The following is a 23,218-nucleotide window of genomic DNA, read 5'->3' as shown; positions in this document are numbered from 1 at the left end:
TTTTAAACGATTTTGATTCCCAATCAAGGTAATAATAAACAAGGCTCAAGGTCAGAGATGGGAGGAGGTTGGGGGAGATGGAGAGATTGTGGGGTGGGGGCTGGAGGAGGAGGAGGAGGAGGAGGAGGAGGAGAGATATTGGGGGGTGAGGGCTGAAGGAGGAGGAGGAGAGATATTGGGGTGTGTGGGCTGAAGGAGGAGAGAGATTTTTTGGGGGGGGGGGGGGGGGGGCAAGAGAGATTGGGGGAGAAGACGGACAGATGGACATAGACGGGTGAGGAGATGGATAGATAGGGGGAGGAGGAGATGCATATAGAGGGGGGGGGGGGGGGGAGATAGACAAGAGGGGGGAAGAAGGACATCAGGGCGTATATCTAGTTCCCATACATATTTAGCAACTGCGAAACATTGCCAGATTTGAAGTAAACATACATGGTCTTGATGGTGAAAACCGCTTTATAGACAAGAAAATATGTAACAATTTTTTAAAAATTGTAGTTGTGTTTTGCTTTCTTGATGACATATAAAATAGCTCTGTTTTCATTAGTAAGATTTGCAAGTATTTGTAATGTGAACCCAGTATTTACCTACCGATATTTCATCAAACGGTGAGCAGCGAAGGAATTTGAGTAGTGCATAAACATCTAGTTCTTTGTTATGTAGAGGTGTCCCTGTGAGCACCCAGCGATGCCTTCCTCTGAGCTCACTCACAGCAACTGAAGTTTTGTTTTTATGGTTACGAATGACATGTCCTTCATCTAATATGATCCTATTCCACCGGATTTTATGCAATGCTGCCTGTAACAAAAATATTTAACTTATGAAGAACTGAGCTTTCAATTCATTCACATTTTAAGAATATCCATGGAAGGAAATTACATAAAATTTCAAATATGTTTGAAGGTGAATTAACACAAGTGCTAACCTTTCAATGCAGATTAAGAAAAGCAAAATTAGTACTCATATAGGAAAGAGCCATTGCAGATATATAGAAACAAACTGGCAGAGAACAGCAAAAATAATGCCTATCTTCCATACTGCATGGCACACATACAGTCTTTAAATTTTTCATTTGAAAAACTACGTCAGAATACAATAATTTAGTCCAACAAGGTTGCAAGTGACTCCATTACATGCAAATCTAAAACGTTTAGTACCTTCTTTCTATTTGCAATGTATCATATTACCAATGATTTGTATCTGCTCTTATACCAACATAAAATGAACAATTTAGTATAATGCTACTGTCAGCTATTACAACAGCATTCTACTTATAAAGAGAAGAACTTAACTATCATGGTTCTATGGAATTAGTACCAAGGCTCTTTCCGCAGACAATGACACACCTAAAACTTTGACAGCACCAAGAACAATCCTATACAGGGATTCAAGTCACACACCCATTAGAGTAGAAATTGGAAATAAATGTTTAGATTCACTGACAAGAAAAAGAAAACTAAGAAAGCCTGGCAACTATCATCTACCTTTGACCTGATGATCACTTTATTTTCAGCTGTTCCAACAAATCACATTATATAATTTGGGGATGTTAAGTGACATACTTACACTTCAAAAGTAATGGAGATTATTTGATGGAAATTATTCAACATACAATACACTTTTCATTCAGGAGTAGGCACAAACACCAAGCAATTGTGTCTGAGAAATTATAGTTTGATTTGAAAATGAGAGACATGACCATCGGGCAATTGCAACTGATTTGACTTTGTTCAATGACTAGTTTCAATAGCATTACCATCATCTGGTCAAATGTAATTGAGTCACAATGGCTAACTGTGGAGACTCATTCATGGCACTTGACAGTTGCTCACCATTGTTAGCCTGTCTGACTCAGTTATATTTGAGCAGATGACGATGATTATGATTATGCTATCAAAATTATTTGTCGAATAAAGTAAAGTCACTCTGCAGCTTTCTGGCAGCCCTGTCTTCTTTTTACAAATATTTAGAAATTGTGCAGTGCCATCTGCACACAATATATTGAATTCAGTTTATCAGATAAATTTAATAGATTGACCTGCTTGAAGCTCTAATTTGAATCCAGTCAAAAATGTGTGTGATGAAGTAGAGCACTGGGTGTGTGTGAGAGATCAATTCACACACAAACTGGCCAACAACTATTCACAATGATTTATGAAGTAAACTAGCCCATCAAGTGCATAGTTATCCATGGCATGTTGTGAATGAAGTAGAGCAAGGCATTGAGAGAGTATCAGAGAGAAGCATCAGCTAACTGTGTTTGTAAACATACTGGCTAAAATGCCACATATCTACACCAATGAAGAATGTGCAGGTATGATATAAGTTTATGGCTTCTGCGATGGTAGTGGTGGTGCTGTCTATGAATACCATCAGTGCTTTTAGACACAATGAATTCCTGATTGTAATGGGTTTACCAGAGTTTTCAGCACATTGCATAAAACACACATTCTTTTAAGTTCCCATTTCTGCTTTGAATATGTAGTTCAACAACCTGTGCAGGAGCAGCAACGCATTGTTTTTCAGTTTCAACCTTTAGTTGACAGGGAACAGCACCTTTGTTTAAATTCCTTAAATCATTTATTAATGGTCCTGTCAACAGTTGCAGTATTTACTACATGACTTGCTTCAAGCTGTTGATGCAGCCTCAGTAGGCCAGGCATGAAAATGAATCTTTAAGGTTTGAAACCAGTCACCTAATAAATACTGTAACTGTTGATAGAACCATTAATAAATGCTTTAAGGTACAGCATAGTCCTACTGCAGTACAGTGACTTTCTGTACATGTCAATGCCCCACGAACATGTGTATGGCACACACTACATGATATGATGAATTGAAACACTATATGTAAAAACTTTACCCAATTCACATACACTGTGTTCACAATCTTCACATTGGCAACAATGCCACACGACTAATTTTGTCACTGGTTAAATTACAATTGTCACTTGCTTCCGTTACGAGTATTCAATGAAGAAGCCACATTTACACAGAATGGAATCAACAACACATACAATAATCATCAACGGTCACAAAAAATTCTGCATGCTACAGTGGAAACCAATTTCCAAGTTCATTTTTTGATCAATGTTTGGTGTGGCATGATCAGTAACACGATGACAGGTCCAGCTATTTTAGAAGAGCAAATGACGAGACAACTACTTGCATTTTTTTTGGAAAATTCTTTTGCTGAATGGCTTGAGGATGTTCCTCTGGCCACGTAGGCTGCATAACACTTCCAGCACGTTGGAGGCCAACCATATCTTACCAGACTGTACGGGAACATCTCAACTGCACTTGCCCTAATCACTGGATTGGTCTCGGTGCTAAAATTAACCAGCCATCAAGACCATCAGATGTTGCACCATTAGATTTCTGTTTGTGGGGTTGGATAAAGTCTGCAGTATATAAACTAAAGGTGCATACATGAGATGAACTGGTTGGTCGCATCATAGACGCTGCTGCCCTCGTTAGGGAGCATGCAGAGGCACTCAGACAAGCAACACAACATGTTCTCCCAGGAGTGCACAACTGTACTAAAGTTGACAGTGGGATATTCAAACATTTACTGTGAATTGTACAACAGCTGTGACATGATATGTCTGATAACACTTACAGGTGAAAGTGTTAAAGATATGTATTTTTCAATTGAAACTTTGTGAAACACATGTTATAATGTTTACAAACTGTTTTACATCTGTAAACCTAACTACATAGTGAATAATATAGAAAATAAAGAACAATGTTCATTAAACTTGATCTGACTCTGAAACCATTCAGAATAGGTGCAGTCCCTCTCAAAATATACCAAGGTTCTCACTGAAGCCTTCACTGACCGTAATTATCCTCCCATCCTTGCACAAAAACAAATCTCCCATGCCTTATCTTTCCAGTCTCCCACCACCTCCCAAACTCCCATGGTCCGGCCACAGAGGAGCATTCCCCTTGTAACTCAGTACCATCCGGGACTGGAGTAACTGAATTACATTCTCCGCCAAGGTTTTGATTACCTCCTGAAATGAGAAATGTCCTGTCCACTATCCTTCCCACCACTCCGACTGTGGTATTCCGCCGTCCATCGAGCCTACACAATATACTTGTCCATCCTTACACAACCCCCAATCCCTTACCTCATGGCTCATACTCCTGTAATAGACCTAGATGCAAGACATCTCCCATACATCCTCCTACTACCACCTACTCCAATCCGGTCACTAACATCACCTAACCCATCAAAGGCAGGGCTACCTGTGAAACTAGTCATGTGATTTACAGGCTAAGCTGCAACCACTGTGCTGCATTCTATGTAGGCATGACAACCTACAAGCTGTCTGTCCGCATGAACGGCCACCGACAAACTGGCCAAAAAACAAGTGGACCTCCCTGTTGCTGAAAACAGCTGCCAAACATGATATCCCCATCTCAATGACTGCTTCACAGCCTGTGCCATATGGCTCCTTCCCACCAACACCAGCTTTTCTGAATTGTGCAGGTGAGAACTTTCCCTGCAATATATCCTACGTTCCGTAACCCTCCTGGCCTCAACCTATGTTAGTCACTGTCCTCACCCATCCAGCTCCCTCCCTGTTCCCATTCCAGCACTACACAGCCATCATTTCACCGCCACACCCAGTCTTCCAATTCCTTTTATTTCTTTCCTTTCCGTTACTTACCATCCCCCCCCCCCCCCCCCCCCCCCCCCGCACCTTCACTCCTGCCCTCTGTCTAAACTGCAATGTCCGCCACTCCCACCATACTATTCCTCCCCCTCCCCGCACCAGCCTCCTCCTTACCCCCGCCCAGTTGTCACTCCCATCATGCACTGGTGCTGCTGTTCGCAGTGTGGTCTCGGCTCTCTGAGACTGCAGATGTGTGTGCAAATTGCGTTTATGTGAGTGTGTGTGTGCGTGTGCGTGTGCGTGTGTGTGTGTGTGTGTGTGTGTGTGTGTGTGTGTATCTGCTGCTGACAAAGGCCTTAATGGCTGAAAGTTTTAATTGTGTGAATCTTTTTGTTGTTCCTATCGCGACTCAGCATCTCCACTACATGGTGAGTAGCAACTTTCCTTCTCTGGTATTGTTACATTCCATTCTGGATTTTCCTTTGTTTAAACATGGTAGGAAAGTTATGGTAGAAAGCAAATAATTTAGGAGTAAAGGAAACAGCTCTATGAAAAAATTAGTTTTCCAACGTATCCTGTAACAAGCCACTGTGTGCGTGGTGTGCATGGGGGCGGGTGAGGGTGGGGTGGTGGGGAATTATGTGGTTTATAGCTCATTAAGGGACTCATCTAAAAGCTAGCAAGATTTTCAATCTTTTTTGCTTGCCTGTTGAAGACTCAATACTTCTACTATTTGTTGAGCTGTCTCCTTTATTTCTAAATTATTTATATGCACATATGAATTATGTTTTACTTCTTTATTTTTAAACTGTAATACCATAAACTGTCGATATAATTCTAAAAATGGCCCATGAATTATTAAAACTACTACATATCTACAGTATACACAATCAGTGCTTACACTGTAAGGTGCTGCCAAGTGTCCCCCATTGGGACACAGAGAAAACAGTGATCAAGTTTTAACAAGTTTATTGACAGTGAAATACGTCTGCTTCAACACTAAGAACAAAATGCACAAAATACAGCATCTCACTAGGTACTGGTACAGAGGCTGGACACAGTAGCTATCTAAAGGTTCCCGGCTGTTTCTAGTATGTTGTAACAGCACTAGGAGCTTCGTAGGAAAATACACTTGCAGGGAAATAATTACGTCCAACGCAGGCACAGAAAAGCGTATTCTTAATATAGTACGGTAACGTAGTAAGTCCACAGAAGACACAATGATGAAAGTTAAGAACAGGGTTGTTGGTCCGTACGATGGGCTTCAAGAGCATCCTGAGGTGACAAGACAAGTAAGCACCCACCCAGACCCAGAAGTGTCTCTCAATTTAGCTTGGGTGTAGTCTATGCACGAGCTTTTATAGCTGCCAGCAGCAAAATACTTTTGATACTATTTTCCTGTCATGTGTTGTGCAGACAAGAATAGATCCCTCTGAAATAGCAGCCTCTGCCAGAGCTAGTACTGCAGCACAGTATCTGGCTGTGACTGCGACACAGAGAGCTCATGATGCTGAGGTGCGCAGGGGCCATGTAGGTGGCACACATGACTGAGGTTCCCGAGGGGTTGCCACTCCCTTTTATGTACATCTCCAATATAGTGGTCTGTATGAGGAGAAGTGGCTGTAGTTTGTAGCAGTAGTTTTTGTAATATTTGCCACAGGGTGTTTGTTTCTGAACACATGGATGGAAAAGATCTCCTTGGGCTACCAAAATGAATGTTGTAGTAGGAAGATGTCAGTTTCTAACTGTCTTGTTTCTTGCTGGGCACACGGTTTACTTTGGCTTGTACTGTTGGTAGTCATAGTGTGGACACTTACTCTCGGGATGCTCAATGAGGTAACACATTTATATTTCCTGCCATAGCAAAATATTTGAATTCATAAGGTAGTAAATCAATCTGGTAGTTATTTCACGATTACCATGTATGCACTCCAGAAATCATTAAATAACTCTTCGGCTTTTATAATTTACTTAATGCAGGAATAAGTTCTTTTGTTAAAATGAATTTATGTAACAATATACCTTTTCGTTTCATGTTCATGTACACAAATCATTTCTAACGAATCAAATCAGATCCACATTATTGCTATTGGCAATGTGTAAGAGCTTTGCAGCCTTAATTCAAAATGTAACTGTAATACTTTAATTCAGACGCTATACTATAACTTTGAACTGAAATCAGATTTTCTGGTTTTCAGTACCTTGAAATTCCACATTTCCATTTGACGACTGGAAACCTATTGAGTACAAGCATGTTCATATGCATTGCACATTGTGTTATTTATTTAATAAGAGATTTGTGTGACAGCACTTCCTTCCCTCCTTCCTTCCCACCCCCTCTTCTCCCCCCCCGAACCGCGCGCGCGCGCGCGCGCGTGCACGCGCGCGCACACACACACACACACACACACACACACACACACACACACACACTTTCAGGTCAATGTGCAGCAAAGTGTTACATTACTGAAAGAGTGGCAGAGCAGAGTTGAGTTTAATTATCTTTGTTGCACATGTAGGAATTAACATTAGGGACATGGCAAAACAAATTGATTGTTTCATAACTTAATGAAATACCCACTTTTTTGCTCTCACAGATGTCACTGTCTCGTGCATTAACAAATCCAGCTTCATTTCTTACAATACTGTAAGTCGTTATGACAACATCAAATTTTGATAACCTGTGAAAGTAAAAGAAAAACATCTATAAAGCACATTGCAACAGACTAAAAAGAAATTTACACTATGGTTTTAAAGTTAAGACATAAATGTTCTTAATAATTTAGAAGTAAATGCAACAAGTTACTTAAAAGTATAGATGTCAAGTCATTGACAGACACACAAAACAAGACCAAAAACTTCACTGGCTTTTGAGAAAATCCATTTCTGAGCTAATATAGGGTGGATCGACTCTGTCTTTATGACAACACAAACTCCGGTGAGGAGACTTGCAATGATGTGCCTGAATGTCTATGGAGGAATGGCAGCCAATTCCTCCTCTATAGGTGAAATCAGAGAAGGTAACGATGCTGGAAGGCTGGGTTGTCTGGAATGAAACTGATGCTCAAACTTATCTCAGAACTGTTACACTGGGTTGAAACTCTAGACAGATCAGTCCATATCAGGAATTTGCCTCACAGGTGCTACTTTATGAAAGGGTGCTTCGTCACATTATTGTCTTCGAACTGCTGCTTAATTATACGCAGCACACAATGTTGTGAAACATACTTTTATCCTTCCACATTAAGCATTTTCATAAGTGGAATAAGGTGCCCACACCTAATCACGGAAAATGCTGCCGTGCCGTAACACAGCCAATCTTTGGTGACCAGTGGACCTGATTCATATACTTACTTAAGCTTGCAGGCTGCCTCATCACATGACATGAAGGCCTTAGCACAAACACTTAAAACTATAATGCCTGCGAAATTGCTGATTAAGGGTAACACACCAATATGAATGCCATCCCTTTACAAACATGTCACGCCAACAAATTATGTCGAGACATACCCATTTTTGAGAGTACATTTATTTCATGTTCACACGAACTTCATATGCTTACATTTACTTATGCATCATGAACACTGCTTCTTTACTTACACACACACACACACACACACACACACACACACACACACACACACACACACACTTCACTATTGGCACTACACAAGAGGGCGAGTATATTCTCTGTCATTTGTCAAGCTCGCACTGTGTTACATCTCCTGAAAATTGACTTTATTAAATAACTACAACGTAAGACTTTCAAATCAAACTCTTCTTCAACAAAATACTGTGAAATCACAATTTTAACTCTAATTTTTGACAAAGTACTTGGACTGTCATCCTGTGTCAACTCAACCTCCCAAATCCCTTCGGAAACTGAAAAAGAAATCTCCCCCCCCCCCCCCCCCCCCCAACTTCATTGCAAACATGTCTTCCAATTTCTCTGGTTGTTATAGATCTACAGCTCATTGCAAATCTCCCTTCAACAGGGATAGCAACACACATTAACTATTCATATTTAAATCTTGGGGTAAGACAGTGATGCAATAGTTGTATGTTCTCTCTTTGCAGTAGAAAGGTGAAAGAAATCTTCAAAACTGTCTCGACACTTTCTCGATATGAAGTTAAGAGTTTGCTGCAATATTGTACTCTCCTATATGTACTCAAGTTCAGTGCCCATTATGGAATTTTTCAATCCCAATCGAGAAACTATTCCATATTGCAAAACAAATTCAATTATTTCTGATAATGTAGGACATTCAGTAGCATTCCATACAGCTTTACATTTCTGTGTAATTTTGTGATACAATTCAATTATTGCCATTTTAGGAGACTAGATTTAAATCCTAATGTTACATCACGACATCAGACAGTTCACTTGTTAATTTTCTAGCAACGCAAATATGAGAGAATCATCGAGCCACCCATATCTAATTCCATTAGCAATATTTGTACAATTGAAGAAGATATTGAAGATTCAAATCTTCATTCATTTACATCTTTGCTAGTTAAGCAAGATGTTTTTGTATAATGTTAGAGCAAGGGAGAGAACAAAATACTGGCAAGTGCAGCATCAGTCGAACTGGATTGCATTGGTAGGGTAACTGCTACGACTTGTCTTACAAAGGTTTCTTATGTTGCATTGATACAGCATATCTTTTGGTTCCTTGGAGGTGGTATACTCTTGCCTTCGTCCGATTTTGAACAACTTATATGCCAGTTATAATGGACCTACAATTTAATATGTACTCCAAAACACAGTGCAAGTTGACTTTTTGTTAGAGCTGAAAGATGTGATAAGTGACAGAAAAAAAATCCTAGGAACATGCACTGCTTGAACCCAACCTTTGACTTTGTAGTCTGGCAGTTGCTCACTAAGCTATGCTACCAAAGCACACAGCTGCACAAACACAACTGCTTTGCACCACAGGAACAAACATTTGTTAGTCATGATAGAGTTCTGTTTGAGAAGTGAAGAGAGAAAATGTGGTGGTATTCTAAGTTATTTAAGTTACAAATAACAAATGGTTATTTATATTCGTAGAGGGGGATAATTACTTTATCCACAAATGACAGTTTTCAAATTTTCTATTTATTCTAATCAAACAATGGAAAATTCAGGATGGAATAACGACAAAATTATGAAAAAGATAGATTGCTACTCACCACAGAGCGGAGATGAGTCATAGTTAGGCACAACAAAAAGACTGTTAACAAGTAATCTTTCTTCCAAAGTAGACCCTCCCCCCCCTCCCCACACACACACACACACACACACACACACACACACACACACACACACACACACACACAACCAGCATCTCCACTACATGGTGAGTAGCAATCTGTCCTTTTCATAATATTGCCATTATTCATTCAAATAATTATTTAGATAGTCTGGTAGGCTAGTATGAGGGGTTGTGGCAGGCCGAACGGGCAAAGGGAGAAAGGAGACGGGAAGTGGGAGAAAGGACGCAAGGTGTAGGAGAAAGGTGGCAAGGAGTGGGAGGGACAGTTGAGGAAGGGTGGCCTATAGCTCAGAGGGAGATACTAGTTGTTTGGTATAGGAATGTGGGACAGAGATGTTGAAGTTGCATGGGATAGGAGTGTGACACATGGACACTTGACACCAGTGGATTCCAGTGGCACATGATGACAATGATATGGAGTGGGTTGGGACAGGGTGACAAAACAGAGGAAAGATTGTGGGGAAGAGGGTGTGGGTGCAGGATGAGGGAAGTTAGGGTCATGTGACAAGATAGAAGCAGGTGTAGATGTGGGGGCTGGGTGCTAGTGGAGGTTGAAGGCAAGTGGATGAGGAAACAAAGAATATGTTGCAAGGACAACTCCCATGTGTGTGGTGCAGATAAGCTGGTGCTGGGGGATCCAGATGACATGGGTAGTGATGGAACTACTGGAATCAAGCTTGTTGTACTGAGCAGCGTGTTCCACCATTGGGAACTCAAACTCTGCTCTTGGTCAGCTTGATGGTCACCATTCATTTGGGTGGATAGTGGTTCATAGTCATACCCATTTAATATTTTGTACAGAAATTGCAGAAGAGCTGTTATAAGCCTTTGCTGCTGTCACATGCAGGAACAGGATAAGCCTGTGACAGAACTGGAGTAGGAATGCTGGAAGGACATACAGGTCTTGTGTCTGATTCTTACACAGAGAGATGATTCATGTGGCAGGAGTTTGGGAATGGAGTTGGCATAGGGATGGACAAGAGTATTGTGTAAGCTGGGCGGACAGCAGAATACCACTTTAGGAGAGGCATGAAGGATTACATGTAAATGTCCCCAATTTCTGAGAAGTCTGAGCTTAAGTCTTTGCAGACAATATGGTTCAATTTTTACAGTCTGGTATTTTACTGGGTGATGAGGTGATTGCTCTATTGGAGCTCGTTCTTGGATGTGGTGAGAGGATTGGGGAGACAGCACGGGAGGGGGAGGAATAAGCGAGAGTGTCTTGGCTCTGGGTCCAAGTCATTAAGGTGTCACCAACGGACCTGAAGCAAACAAGTAGTTTGGAGTTTTGGGAGGCAAAGAAAATTTCCTCCACATGGACCATAAACGAATTAGCATAGGACGGTGTAACGCTGGTGTCCATGGCCAGGCTGAGAAGTTGTTTGTGTATCTTACCCCTTCTTACCCCTATACCGATGCCTCTTTTTTAATCTTTTTCTTCTTCTTGTTTATCCCGGCTTCTTGAGACCTCTTGTGAAGAGGTTTCGTAGTGGTGTAGGACAATCAATGAAGTTATACAACAGTTAATAATTTAACTTTTGAAACTGCCGCTTTATTGGCATTTATGGAAAGAAAAACTCTCTCATAGTCTCCTGCAGTTAGCAAACTTCATGTATCATTGTGCGTGTGTAATGGGTCTTACTATGTCACAAATCTTTCCAATGAATTAATTAAGCTGCTTTACAGTGTTGATAGGCCACATAATCAACAAGGTGATAAGTGTGTCAATTAAAACAGGACCTCGATATTTTGAATAAACTTTCAGTTCATTTTTGTCAAAATCAGCACTTGTCTCAAAATTAATTTCCAAATTCGTGCATTAAGTTCAAACACATTCGCAACAATTATACGCACGCTCAATCACGCACTAGCATGTAATGTATTTCAAATCGAGCACACAGGTTTCAGTTTTCCCTAATGGGCTAAATGACTCTTTTGGGATAATGTGATGTGTCTATCTCACATGAAGTTTAAATGAAACTGGATTTATTCTCCATTCGGGTCAAGATCACAAAATAAAATTCACCACATAGGTCAGCGAACTGTACACATGCAATTTTAGCACTCTAAGTGATAACTCGTCTCAGAGTAAAAGCCGCACACAAATTCACACTTTTTTTTTGTGCATACAAAATTCAAGACACCTTTATATTAAATAAATAAATTATGGCATGTAATTACTAATTAAACATTCATGATTCTGAATAAACCTCGAGAACTTATATTTCACAATCAATAAAATTTTATCTCCTGAGAGAAATTACTAGTTTGCTAAAACGGATTCAGATTACAGTCAACTCATGTCTCAACAATGGCGTCACGAATCAACAGTTGCTTGGAATGAACGAAATACCTATACTGAAAAATACTGTCCGTTGAGTAATTTACAGACTTTTATAACAACTCTGGTGCCCCTTGCATCACTACACTGTCCCCCAATCTGTAATGTCGCGATAAGATCAAAGACGTTACAGGATTCACTGGAGCGTGCTATGGATGTGTACTGTGCTGTCATACCTTAGTTCAGCCATTCCAAGATTCAAACCACAAGTTGTAACATACACTTTACATCAAATTTTACATGAATAATTGTAAATGGGGACCTAACACAAATTGCCTGTTTAAATGAATCTAAAAAATCCAATGAATTTGTTCAAATTTGTCTAGCTTGAAGGAGGAAACTAAATGGCACTATGGTTGGCCCGCTAGATGGCGCTGCCATATGTCAAACGGATATCAATTGCGTTTTTTTTAAATAGGACCCCCATTTTTTATTACATATTCATGTAGTATGTAAAGAAATATGAATGTTTTAGTTGGACCACTTTTTTCGCTTTGTGATAGATGGCGCTGTAATAGTCACAAACATATGGCTCACAATTTTAGATAAACAGTTGGTAACAAGTAGCTTTTTTAAATTAAAATACAGAACGTAGGTACATTTGAACATTTTATTTTCGTTGTTCCATTGCGATACATGTACCTTTGTGAACTTATCATTTCTGAGAACACATGCTATTACAGTGTGATTACCTGTAAATACCACATTAATGCAATAAATGCTCAAAATGATGTCCGTCATCCTCAATGCATTTGGCAATACATGTAATGACATTCCTCTCAACAGTGAGTAGTTCGCCTTCCGTAATGTTCGCACATGCATTGACATTGCATTGACGCAGGTTGTCAGGCGTTGTCGCTGGATCACCATAGCAAATATCCTTCAACTTTCCCCACAGAAAGAAATCCAGGGACGTCCCAGCGGACATGCGGGCCATGGTATGGTGCTTCGACGACCAATCTATCTGTCACGAAATATGCTATTCAATACCGCTTCAACCGCACGCAAGCTATGTGCCGGACATCCATCATGTTGGAAGTACATCGCTATTCTGTCATGCAGTGAAACATCTTGTAGTAACATCGGTAGAACATTATGTAGGAATCAGCATACATTGCACCATTTTGATTGCCATCGATAAAATGGGTGCCAATTAGTCTTCCTCCCACAATGCTGCATCATACATTAACCCGCCAAGGTCGCTGATGTTCCACTTGTCGCAGCCATCATGGATTTTCTGTTGCCCAATAGTGCATATTATGCTGGTTTACGTTACCCCAGAAAGCACCGCTTAGGATACAAAGAACACAGACAGACCGGGTAAAGCAGGCAGCCAGGTAAGACTCGTGGGAGGACCAAGAAAGTTTTCTATCAAGCATGAGCTTCAGGAATTTTGTAGTTCTGACAAATGCAAGAGCAACAGGCCCAAGATTTAAAGATGGTGGAGGAAACCCCTTATGCCACCAGAAATTCGTACAAACGGTCTTGTCAGTGGAAAACCGAAAGCCATTGTCAGTGCTCACAAGTAAAGACAATTGAGACATCGCTGAAGATCCCACTCAAGGAGATAAGTCCGTGGAGAACTGCATTAGATTACAAAGTTGTAGATGAAAAGGGAGCCATAGACGCCTGGCTTTTGGAGACAGGCTATAATACAGTTAATGGCTATAGTATGATAATGACGCTTAGCCTTGAGGCACCCCAATCTCATGGCTAAAGGTGTCAAAGGCCAAACCCACACTATGGGAATTTTATTACCAAATTCATCCAAACAAGACCACCATGCCACCAATATTTTCTTGAGGGCCGGAGGACAAATGCCGGTGGACATTCAATGGAGAATGAAAAATCTGTATGGGGCATCATGTCTTTCAAACAACCATTGTGGAACAGTACACCACATTCTACATTGCTTCATGACACCATATGACCCCATACCACAAATGTCATAATGGAGAACTTACACCAAATCGAGTTGGACCCATGAGCACCCGCTGTACAGGTAGTTGTCAAGCATTTGGTTCCTTAAAAAAAGGCCTTGAAGGGTCAATGATTCTTGTTGGATGAGCCATGTGCAACATGCAGTTATGGGCTTCTTCACACAGGATGACATGGTGTTTACTAACTTGGTATCTCCAACCAGGTGCGCTGGTGGGATGATTGCCTCAATTCTCACACCAATTCTGCCCAATTGGCATACCAATCCTGAACTGTAATCCATTTGAATAGAAACTTTTTTTTTATTGCCCCTTATACAACACAGGCACAAGTTTTACTATAGGGTTGTTTCACTAGCATGCAGCCATTTGATTAGTGACAGCTGCCAGCACAGAGAGTTGGTGGGTCAGGCAGTCAGACTGCAGCCTGACACAGAAAACCAGGAAAGATAGTCTTTAAGGAATCATAGTACCACTTGGATGTAGCAACTCCACAATCATAAAGAAAGTAAAAAGTCATAGGAATTTAATGAACTATCAACAAATTTCATATTAATTCGTGAGACAGTCCCAGAATATCTGAAGAAATAAGAATTAAACTCTCCGCATGGTTAGGTTATTATAGTTATTGGCTTATGACTTTCATGCTGTTTTATGGTCAAATATTAGAGAGCAAGTTTCTTATCCTGTTCTTAATTATTTTCATTTTGTGGATATCTAAGCATCATTATTTGTCGATGTGCTGACAGTTCAGTAATTAGCAGGTGCAGTCCATGTAAACTGCCCACTATGAGAAGCCAAGTTGTAAGCTCCCAAATAATAGTCCAATAGCTCCATAGCTGTACGTATAGTTTAAGACAATATGAAGAACTGTTGTCCCTTCCACACTTGCTGCTCCTATGTTTTCTTCAATTTTCTTAGCTTTTTCTTACCACCACCCCAGCTATCACCATCCATCACTAATGTGTCTACTCCAAGTGTCTCTCTTCCTTATTTTTAACTTTAGGCTGTATCCTCAGCTTCTAATAAATTCACCATTTTTCTCATCTGCTACTAGTATCTATTTATTGTTTTTCCTCTTGTTCTGTGTTCTTTGGTGTGCCTTACTTGTAGTGTTGAGGAAGATTTCAGGCTTGTAAATTAAGATTTTATCCATCTCTTCACCCTCTGCCATCTGTCAAGTGAAACCTCAGTTCCTGAAGCTAGTGCAGATGTTAGCTTCTATTAATGTTTGAATTGACTACAAACTGGTATCCAACTATTTATTTGTTTTAAATAAAACAATGGAAAATCCAGGATGGAATGTAACAACATTATGAAAAGGAGAGTTGCTACTCACCATATAGTGGAGATGCTGAGCCACAGACAGGCACAACAAAAAGACTGGCACAAATGAAGTTTTTGGCCAGTAGTGGCCAAAAGCTTTATTTGTGACAGTCTTTTATGTTGTGCCTCTCTGCGACACAGCATCTCCGCTATAAGGTGAGTAGTAACTTTCCTTTCTGTAATATTGTTACTTCTTTTAAAGTATTTTTTACTTTTATTTTCCAATACTTCACAGACATTGTTAAGAACATCTGTGTGTATCTATACTATTGAAGGTTTCAAGAGACAAATATAGTTGACAGTTGTAAAACTTTTGACTGCAATTGATGACAAAAAATAGTGGCTGTAGTGCCATACACAGGATTATAGCATGTGGCAAAACGTAACTTCAAAAATATTCTTGACAGATGCAGACGTGGGAGCAGTTGCTCACTATTGCAGACGATATACATTCAGGTCAACTACGACAACATAGCACATTAACTTACCTTCTAGCACTCTTTTCCCGTGAAGATCCATGATGCACTACAACTTTAAGAATATCACTCTTGCATTTTGATTTTATTTCACTTTCCCACTGGTTCACCAAACTGGCAGGACACACAACCAATGTGCCACCATTTTCCCCTGCAACACAGAAAAGAGGTTTTCCCCCAATAATCTGTCACTGTTTTAGATTCTTTGAACACGTAAAATAATAACAACATTAACTGGCCCACAGATCTAGAAACAGTAATAATATGTTTGTATAGGACAGAATATCTTTTAGATTTTTCTGGCAACAGTAAAGAAGAGCAAATAATATTTACAACAAATGACTCTACATTTAGCTCCTAATATAGTGGGAAGATCAAGTAAACTGTTCATGTTTTATACAGAGATTATTAGTTACCAATATTCTCCTTGTTTGACTAGGTATTCAAACTTTCTGTTCACTGTTCCACTTCAGCAGCACTTCAACACAAATTCACAGTCTGGAGATCATGGGCCATAGAATTCAATACATCCTCAGAATGTATCCAAGCAGGTTTGAGCTGATTTATCATGCATTAATAACAGTAAGGTTATAATTTTCAATAAAAAGTGCTTCATACAAACGTGTAAATCATAGCTGCTTCTGATTATCCACATGAACAGGCACAAATATATATTAGGTGGTGCAGTTGCAAAAGTGAACTGCTATCAAACAGTAACTCCAGTAGCAGATTCGATTATTATCGACTAGAGACAGGGCACCCTCAGGTTGTAAAAACTTATAACTGTAAGGGAAACACAGTAGCCACAATTTACATGAGAATCAATCAAAGTGCAACTTTGAGTAGCTCTTTGGTTACAGTCATATACACTGACGAGCTAAAACATTTTTATCACCTGCTTAACAGCATATTGCTCCACATTTGAAAGCAATACAGCGCCAACATGCCTGATATGGGTGTAATAGATCTTTGGTAAGTACACAGAGTTCTACGGTTCCAGGTGTTTATGCAAAGGTCACGTAATTCCTGTAAATTACAGGCTGAATGTTTCTTGGAGGCAAAGAGCTGGTGCCCAGTAGCATCCCAATCATGTTCCAGAGAATTCTGATCAGGTAAATTTTGTAACCTAGACAGCAGTGCGAGTTCCTTATCAAGCTCCTCTAATCACTATAGCACGATTCTGGCTTTGTGACGTTGACTATCCTGCTGGGAGAAGACACCACCATATCAAAAATGATGGAAAGCAGCTGATCCCTGGTAATGCTCACGCAGTCCACACCTGTCATTGTATCCTCAATTACTACCAAAATTCCCAAGTATTGTTCCCAGGACTGATCATGGCTGCCTGGTTCTGAGTCAAGTGGAAGGACTAAACTAGAAACTTTGAAGGTTCTATGACGAGCTAGCCTGGGAATTCCTGCACTTGCACCATAGGGTTGACAACAGTAGGGTTCCTGTAAGTAGGTCAGGTGTGCACTACACATCAAAGGGTACTATCCAAGTAGCTAGCTGTGTGTGGGGTGCACTCAAGGCTTTCCCTTCTCTTTTCCTTTTTTCTCCAAGTGTAAGAGACTGAAAAGTAAAAGTGTAAGATCCCAATGAATACCCATCCCTCTCGCCACAGAGAAGAGTATTAGTAGTTAACTGCTACAGAATTCACAACGAAGTGCCAGAGTTTGAAGCACTCCTGAAATGCAGAAACTGATGGCAGTGGCATCTTGGAGGAAAAGTTGAATGATAATGCAAAAAATAACATGAAATCAGCAGTTTTTGCAACATAAACCAAAACCAGTGATTTTTTATGAAATATAGTAAAATCTGCCCCTTTCGCAAATAAAAAGATGTAAGTAAGCATAACTGCGTGGAATTTGGTAAAAACATACCAAACTTCACAAAAAGGTCAGTAAAATTTGCTGAAGACACATATTTGACAAAATAACATTGAAGCTGGCAAAAATGACCAAATTTGGAAAAAATGACTGGGTCTGGCATTAAAAAAATTAAATAAGGAAATTTTAAAAATTTTAACAAAATCTCAGCAAATTTGGCAAGAAATCTCACTGAATTTGGAACAGAATCACACAGAATTTGCCACAAAACATGAGCGAATTTGCTACAGAATAACACCAAGATTGCCAAAGAATAACACCAAAATTGGCAAAAAATAGCCAAGTTTTTAGAGAAAAAAAACACACAGCACTGAATTTGGCAAATAACACTGGACTGGAAAAAAATAACACTGAAATTTGTAAAAATCAACCAAATTTCTTAAAAAAAATGTAATTCAGCAAAACATATTAAAATTGGCAAAAAAAGCACTGATGGTGGAAAAAAAATAAAATGGAAAAGTAGAAAAAAGTAACATCAAAATTAGCAAAAAATACGCCAAATCACTGAATTCAGCAAAAAAATATACTACCAATATTTGAGAAAAATAACATTCAAACTGGGAAAAAAATAATACTGAAAAAGGGGGAGGGAGAGGGGGGGGAGAGAGAGGGGGGGGGACACTGAAGTTGGCTATCAAAGTACCTAAGAAATTTGCAAAAGAAACGAATTTGGTGTCAAAATTGCAATGGATTTGGCAAAAAATAGCACCAGACTTGACAAAAAACACTAACACTAGCAAAATAATATCAAATTTGGAAAAAATTATCAAATGTGACCATGAAATAAAACGACTTTTTGCCTCTTGCTAGTAATGGGAACTGGAGGTTGTATATTTGTTGCAGTAGACAATAAACTCACATCCTCAGAGATGGAAACTGAAGCTGCATGCGAGATCGATTGGGCAAGACTGAGTACCAGGTGTGAGCATAAAATGGTAACTGGATCCTTCTGCCCACCAGACCCATCTCCTGATGTAATGGAAAACTTTAGACAAAACCTCCAATTCACTTGTATGTGAGTTCCCCAGTCATACTGTAATCATTGAGGGGAGACTTTAATCATCCAACAATTAATCGGAAAAACTAAGGTTTTGTTAGTTGTGGGGTAACAAAACCCTCTGAGACATTACTAAATAGCTTCTCTGAAAACTACATAGAACAGATAGTTCAATCCCACACATAATGGAAATATATTGGATCTAATGGCAACAAGTAGATCTGACCTCTTTGATGATGTCCACATCAAAACTGGTACCAGTGACCATGACACCATTGTGGTAACAATGATAATAAAGTATGAAAGACAACTAAAACAAGTAAAAAGATACATGTGCACAGTACACTAGATAAAAGAGCAGTAGTGTCAGGTATCATAAAGGAATTTGAAACTTTCAGCACAGGGCACGGCAAGTAGAGGAACTATGGCTCAAGTTTAAAAGAACTGTTGACCATGCTCTGCACAGACATGTACCCAGTACAACCGTTCATAATGGAAGAGACCTTCCGTGATATACAGTCACTGTAAAGAAACTACTAAAGAAACAGAGACTACTGCATAATAGGTGAGATAGAGAGGTGCTGAAGCAAATGCATTTGGCTGTCAAGAGATCAATATGTGAAGACTTCAGTGATTACCATAGTAGAGTATTGTCAAATGATCCTACACAAATTTTGGTAAACATTTTTGGAAAGCAGTGATCAATTAATTGTTATATTTTGACTAAAGTTCAGTCTTGCTCACATCATTTACGTTTTAATGATATAGGTAACCGGTTTCGGTTCTTTCTACAAAACCATCACCAGACCCATGGCTCCCTTAGGATGGTAGGCGGAGCTCTTCTCGCTGCTACGCAGTCAACTCTTGTTGATTGGTGTTGATCACATAATCACAATTAAAACTGGTCATAAGGGACACCATTTGCATTCCGAAAAGAGCTGCCATTTTCTATATTTTCTACCTCCTTGTGGAACACGTATTTAGTGACATGCCGTTGAGGAACTTTCAAATTGAAATATAAATTCCTTGCCCAAGATAACGATGCAGCAAACGTAAATTCCTTGTTGGTCATATATTGAAGTGCTGCACCTGCAGCCCACTCCTGGAGTATTCTCGTTGTTACATTTTCGTTACAAAGATGAGATTCGACAAATCATTTGTATGTCCACTTATTTATTGCCTGGTATTTGTTGTACCTTGTCCCTCCTTTAATGATATCATTTTCCCACAATTTTAGGTCCTTCTTCCTTTTCAAGGCTGTTGTTGCTCCATTCTTTTGCAGTGTTTGTAGGTTACAATTTGGGTGATTCCTGTCTAACGCTACTGCCTTCACTTTTACTTCGGGGGTATAGTGCCGTAGTTCAATCATTTTGTAACTGGTTTGTAATACTCATCAGGAACAGATGAAGCACAGATTGTCTGAAACACGGACATTTCATCCGCATACACAGAAGGTGAGCCCAATGGCGCTACAGCAGCTGCTAGAACGTTAATAGCCACTAAAAATAGACACACACTCAATATGGAGCCCTGCGGGGCTCCATTCTCCTGGATATGGACGAAACTATAGGAGGCACCAACTTGGACATGGAAAGTACTGAGTGACAGGAAATTTTGGGTAAAAATCGGGAGCAGGCCCCGGAGACCTCACTCATACAATGTGGCAAGGACATGATGTCGCCAGGTCGTGTCGTATGCTCTATGTAAGTCAAAACAGACGGCAACCAGGTGTTGGCATCTGAACAAGACTGTTCAGATGGCAGACTCAAGGGAAACAAGGTTATCAGTGGTAGAGCGACCCTGGCAGAAGCCACCCTTACATGGAGCCAGAAAGTCACGGGACTCCAGGACCCAACCCAACCACTACCACACCATATGTTCCAGCAGCTTACAAAGAAAGTTGGTGAGGCTGATGGGCCGATAGCTACCATATCAAGTGGGTTTTTACCGGGTTTGAGTACTGGAATGGTGGAGCCCTCCCGCCATTGCGATGGAAAGACACCTTCACACCAGATCAGGTTGAAGATGATGAGGATATGTCGCTTATAGTCAAATGAGAGACATTTGATCATCTGGCTGTGGATCCGATTAGTCCCAGGAGCTGTGTCATAGTAATGTGCAAGGGCACTGAGGAGCTCCCACTCTGTAAATGGGGCATTATAGGATTCACTGTGGCGTGTAGTGAATGAGAGGATGTTCCTTTCCAGCCGCCGTTTGAGAGTGCGAAAGGCTGGTAGGTAATTCTCCAATGCAGAGTCCACAGTCAAATGTTCGGCAATCGCATGTGCATCTATAGATAACACGCCATTTATGGGGTCTGGTACCCAAAAAGACATTTGATCTTTGTCCAGACTTGGGAAGATGATGTATGGCACCCAATGGTTGAGACATCTCTCTCCCAACACTCCTGCTTCCATCGTTTGATAAGTTGGCAAACGCAAACACGGAGCCATTTAAAGGCTATGATATGCTCCAGGGAAGGGACTGCTTATGCCGTTGTAGAGCTTGCCGAAGTTCCTTAAATGCTTCGGCGACCACCAAGGGACTGCTTTACACCGGGGGCACCCTAAAGAGCAAGGGATCACATGTTCTGAAGCAGAAACAATTATTGCAGTTACCTGCTCAACCATGACACCGATGTCACCGCGTGGGGGAGATTCAACAGCTACAGCAGAGGTGAAAGTTTTCCAATCTGCCTTGTTTAAAGCCCATCTGGGCAGGCATCCGTGCGCCTGACGCTGGGGCAGTGACAGGAAGATGGGGAAATGGTCACTATCAGACAGGTCATCATGTGCTCTACAGTGGATAGATGGGAGAAGTCCTGGGCTGCAAATTGATAAATCAATGGCCGAGTAACTACTATTAGCCACGCTGAAATGTGTGGCAGCCCCAGTATTTAAGAGGCAGAGGTCAAACTGAGACAGTAAAGTTTCGACATCTCTGCCTCGGCCAGTAAGCATGGTGCCACCCCACAAGGGGTTATGGGCATTAAAATCTCCCAAAAGTAGGAAAGGTTTAGGGAGTTAATCAATAAGTGCAGCTAATACATTCAGGGGTACTGCAAGATCTGGAGGTAGATACACATTGCAGACGGTTATTTCCTGCGTCGTCCTTATTCTGACAGCCACAGCTTCAAGAGGGGTTTGAAGGGGCACAGTGTCGGTACAGACTGAGTTTAGGACCTAAACACAAACTCCACCTGATACTCGATTATAGTCGGTACGGTTCCTGTAATATCCCTTATAGCCACGGGGGGCAGGGGTCTGCATTGCCGGGAACCAGGTCACCTGTAGAGCAATGCAGATGGCAGGAGTAAAGCTTAACAGTTGCCATAGCTCAGCCAAGTGGTGGAAAAAACATCGCAATTCCACTGGAAGATGACATTGTTGTGAGACTGGGAAGGCATGGAACATTCAATGAGGCAGTTTAGACCTCAGCATCACCTGCTACCTGAGCAGTCTCTATCCATTTGGTCTGAAGGTCTGGCGAGATCTAGGTCCTGAGCAGATTCCAGAATTCCACCCTATCCTGAAATGCAGAGCTTGTAGGTAGCGATGGTGTTGGTGCCACTGCAATTTCCTTTGGACTTTGGGGTCTTCTTTTTGGATTTCTCTCGCTGCTCCTTGGGATTCCCTGGCTGGGAAGACTTCACTGGCTCAGTCTCCGGGACTGAGGATGAGAGTGAAGCCCTACGACCAGCTGCTTTTGAGCTCTTTAGCCACTGGCATGTGTCATCTTTCCCACAAGCAGAAACCTGGGAAGGGAGGGACCCCTTCTCAGCGAGAGAAGCCAAAGAAGACTTACGCTTCTCCGGCTTAGAAGTGGGGACGGATGTCCCCGATGGTTGCGGAGGTGTTGCTCCCGAAGTAGGTGGTGCAGGTGCAACAAGGAGGGAAATGCCCCTCCACCAGCCAGGGAGCAGGTGTAGCCTTCCAGCTCTGAGAGGTGACTGGGGTTGGCAGAGCTGATGGTGCCAGAACTGTTGTAGCGGCGGCATAAGACTATGTCATACATACAGGATGCAGGTGTTCAAATTTTCTCTTAGCCTCAGTGTAGGTCAGTCGGTCCAGAGTCTTGTACTCCATGATTTTCCTTTCCTTCTGGAGAATCCTGCAGTCTGGCGAGCAAGGTGAATGGTGCTCTCTGCAGCTGACACAGATGGGAGACGGGGAACATAGAGTATTGGGATGTGATGGGCATCCACAATCTCGACATGTGACGCTGGAAGTACAGCGAGAAGACATATGGCCGAACTTCCAGCTCTTAAAGCACTACATTGGGGGAGGGATATGGGGCTTTACATCACAGTGGTAGACCATCACCTTGATCTTCTCAGGCAATGTATCACCCTCAAAGGCCAAGATGAAGGCACCGG

The 23,218-nt window shown here is 41.0% G+C and overlaps 1 protein-coding gene across 2 annotated transcripts in view; it reads right to left on the bottom strand.

The window, feature by feature from the left end:
- Positions 1 to 23,218, bottom strand: part of LOC126100803 (transcription termination factor 2) — a 255,850-nt gene that overhangs the window by 98,683 nt on the left and 133,949 nt on the right. For both annotated transcript variants that reach the window (XM_049911433.1, XM_049911432.1), the window contains exons 9-11: positions 15,970 to 16,108; positions 7,204 to 7,303; positions 592 to 798 (exon numbers count right to left, since the gene is read on the bottom strand). In XM_049911433.1, the coding sequence (XP_049767390.1) occupies positions 592 to 798; positions 7,204 to 7,303; positions 15,970 to 16,108 (446 nt within the window). The remainder of the gene's footprint in view (positions 1 to 591; positions 799 to 7,203; positions 7,304 to 15,969; positions 16,109 to 23,218) is intronic.

The sequence above is a fragment of the Schistocerca cancellata genome, chromosome 9 (assembly GCF_023864275.1).
Source record: "Schistocerca cancellata isolate TAMUIC-IGC-003103 chromosome 9, iqSchCanc2.1, whole genome shotgun sequence".
Taxonomy (NCBI): Eukaryota; Metazoa; Arthropoda; class Insecta; order Orthoptera; family Acrididae; genus Schistocerca; species Schistocerca cancellata.
This window is presented reverse-complemented; position numbering and strand designations above follow the sequence as displayed.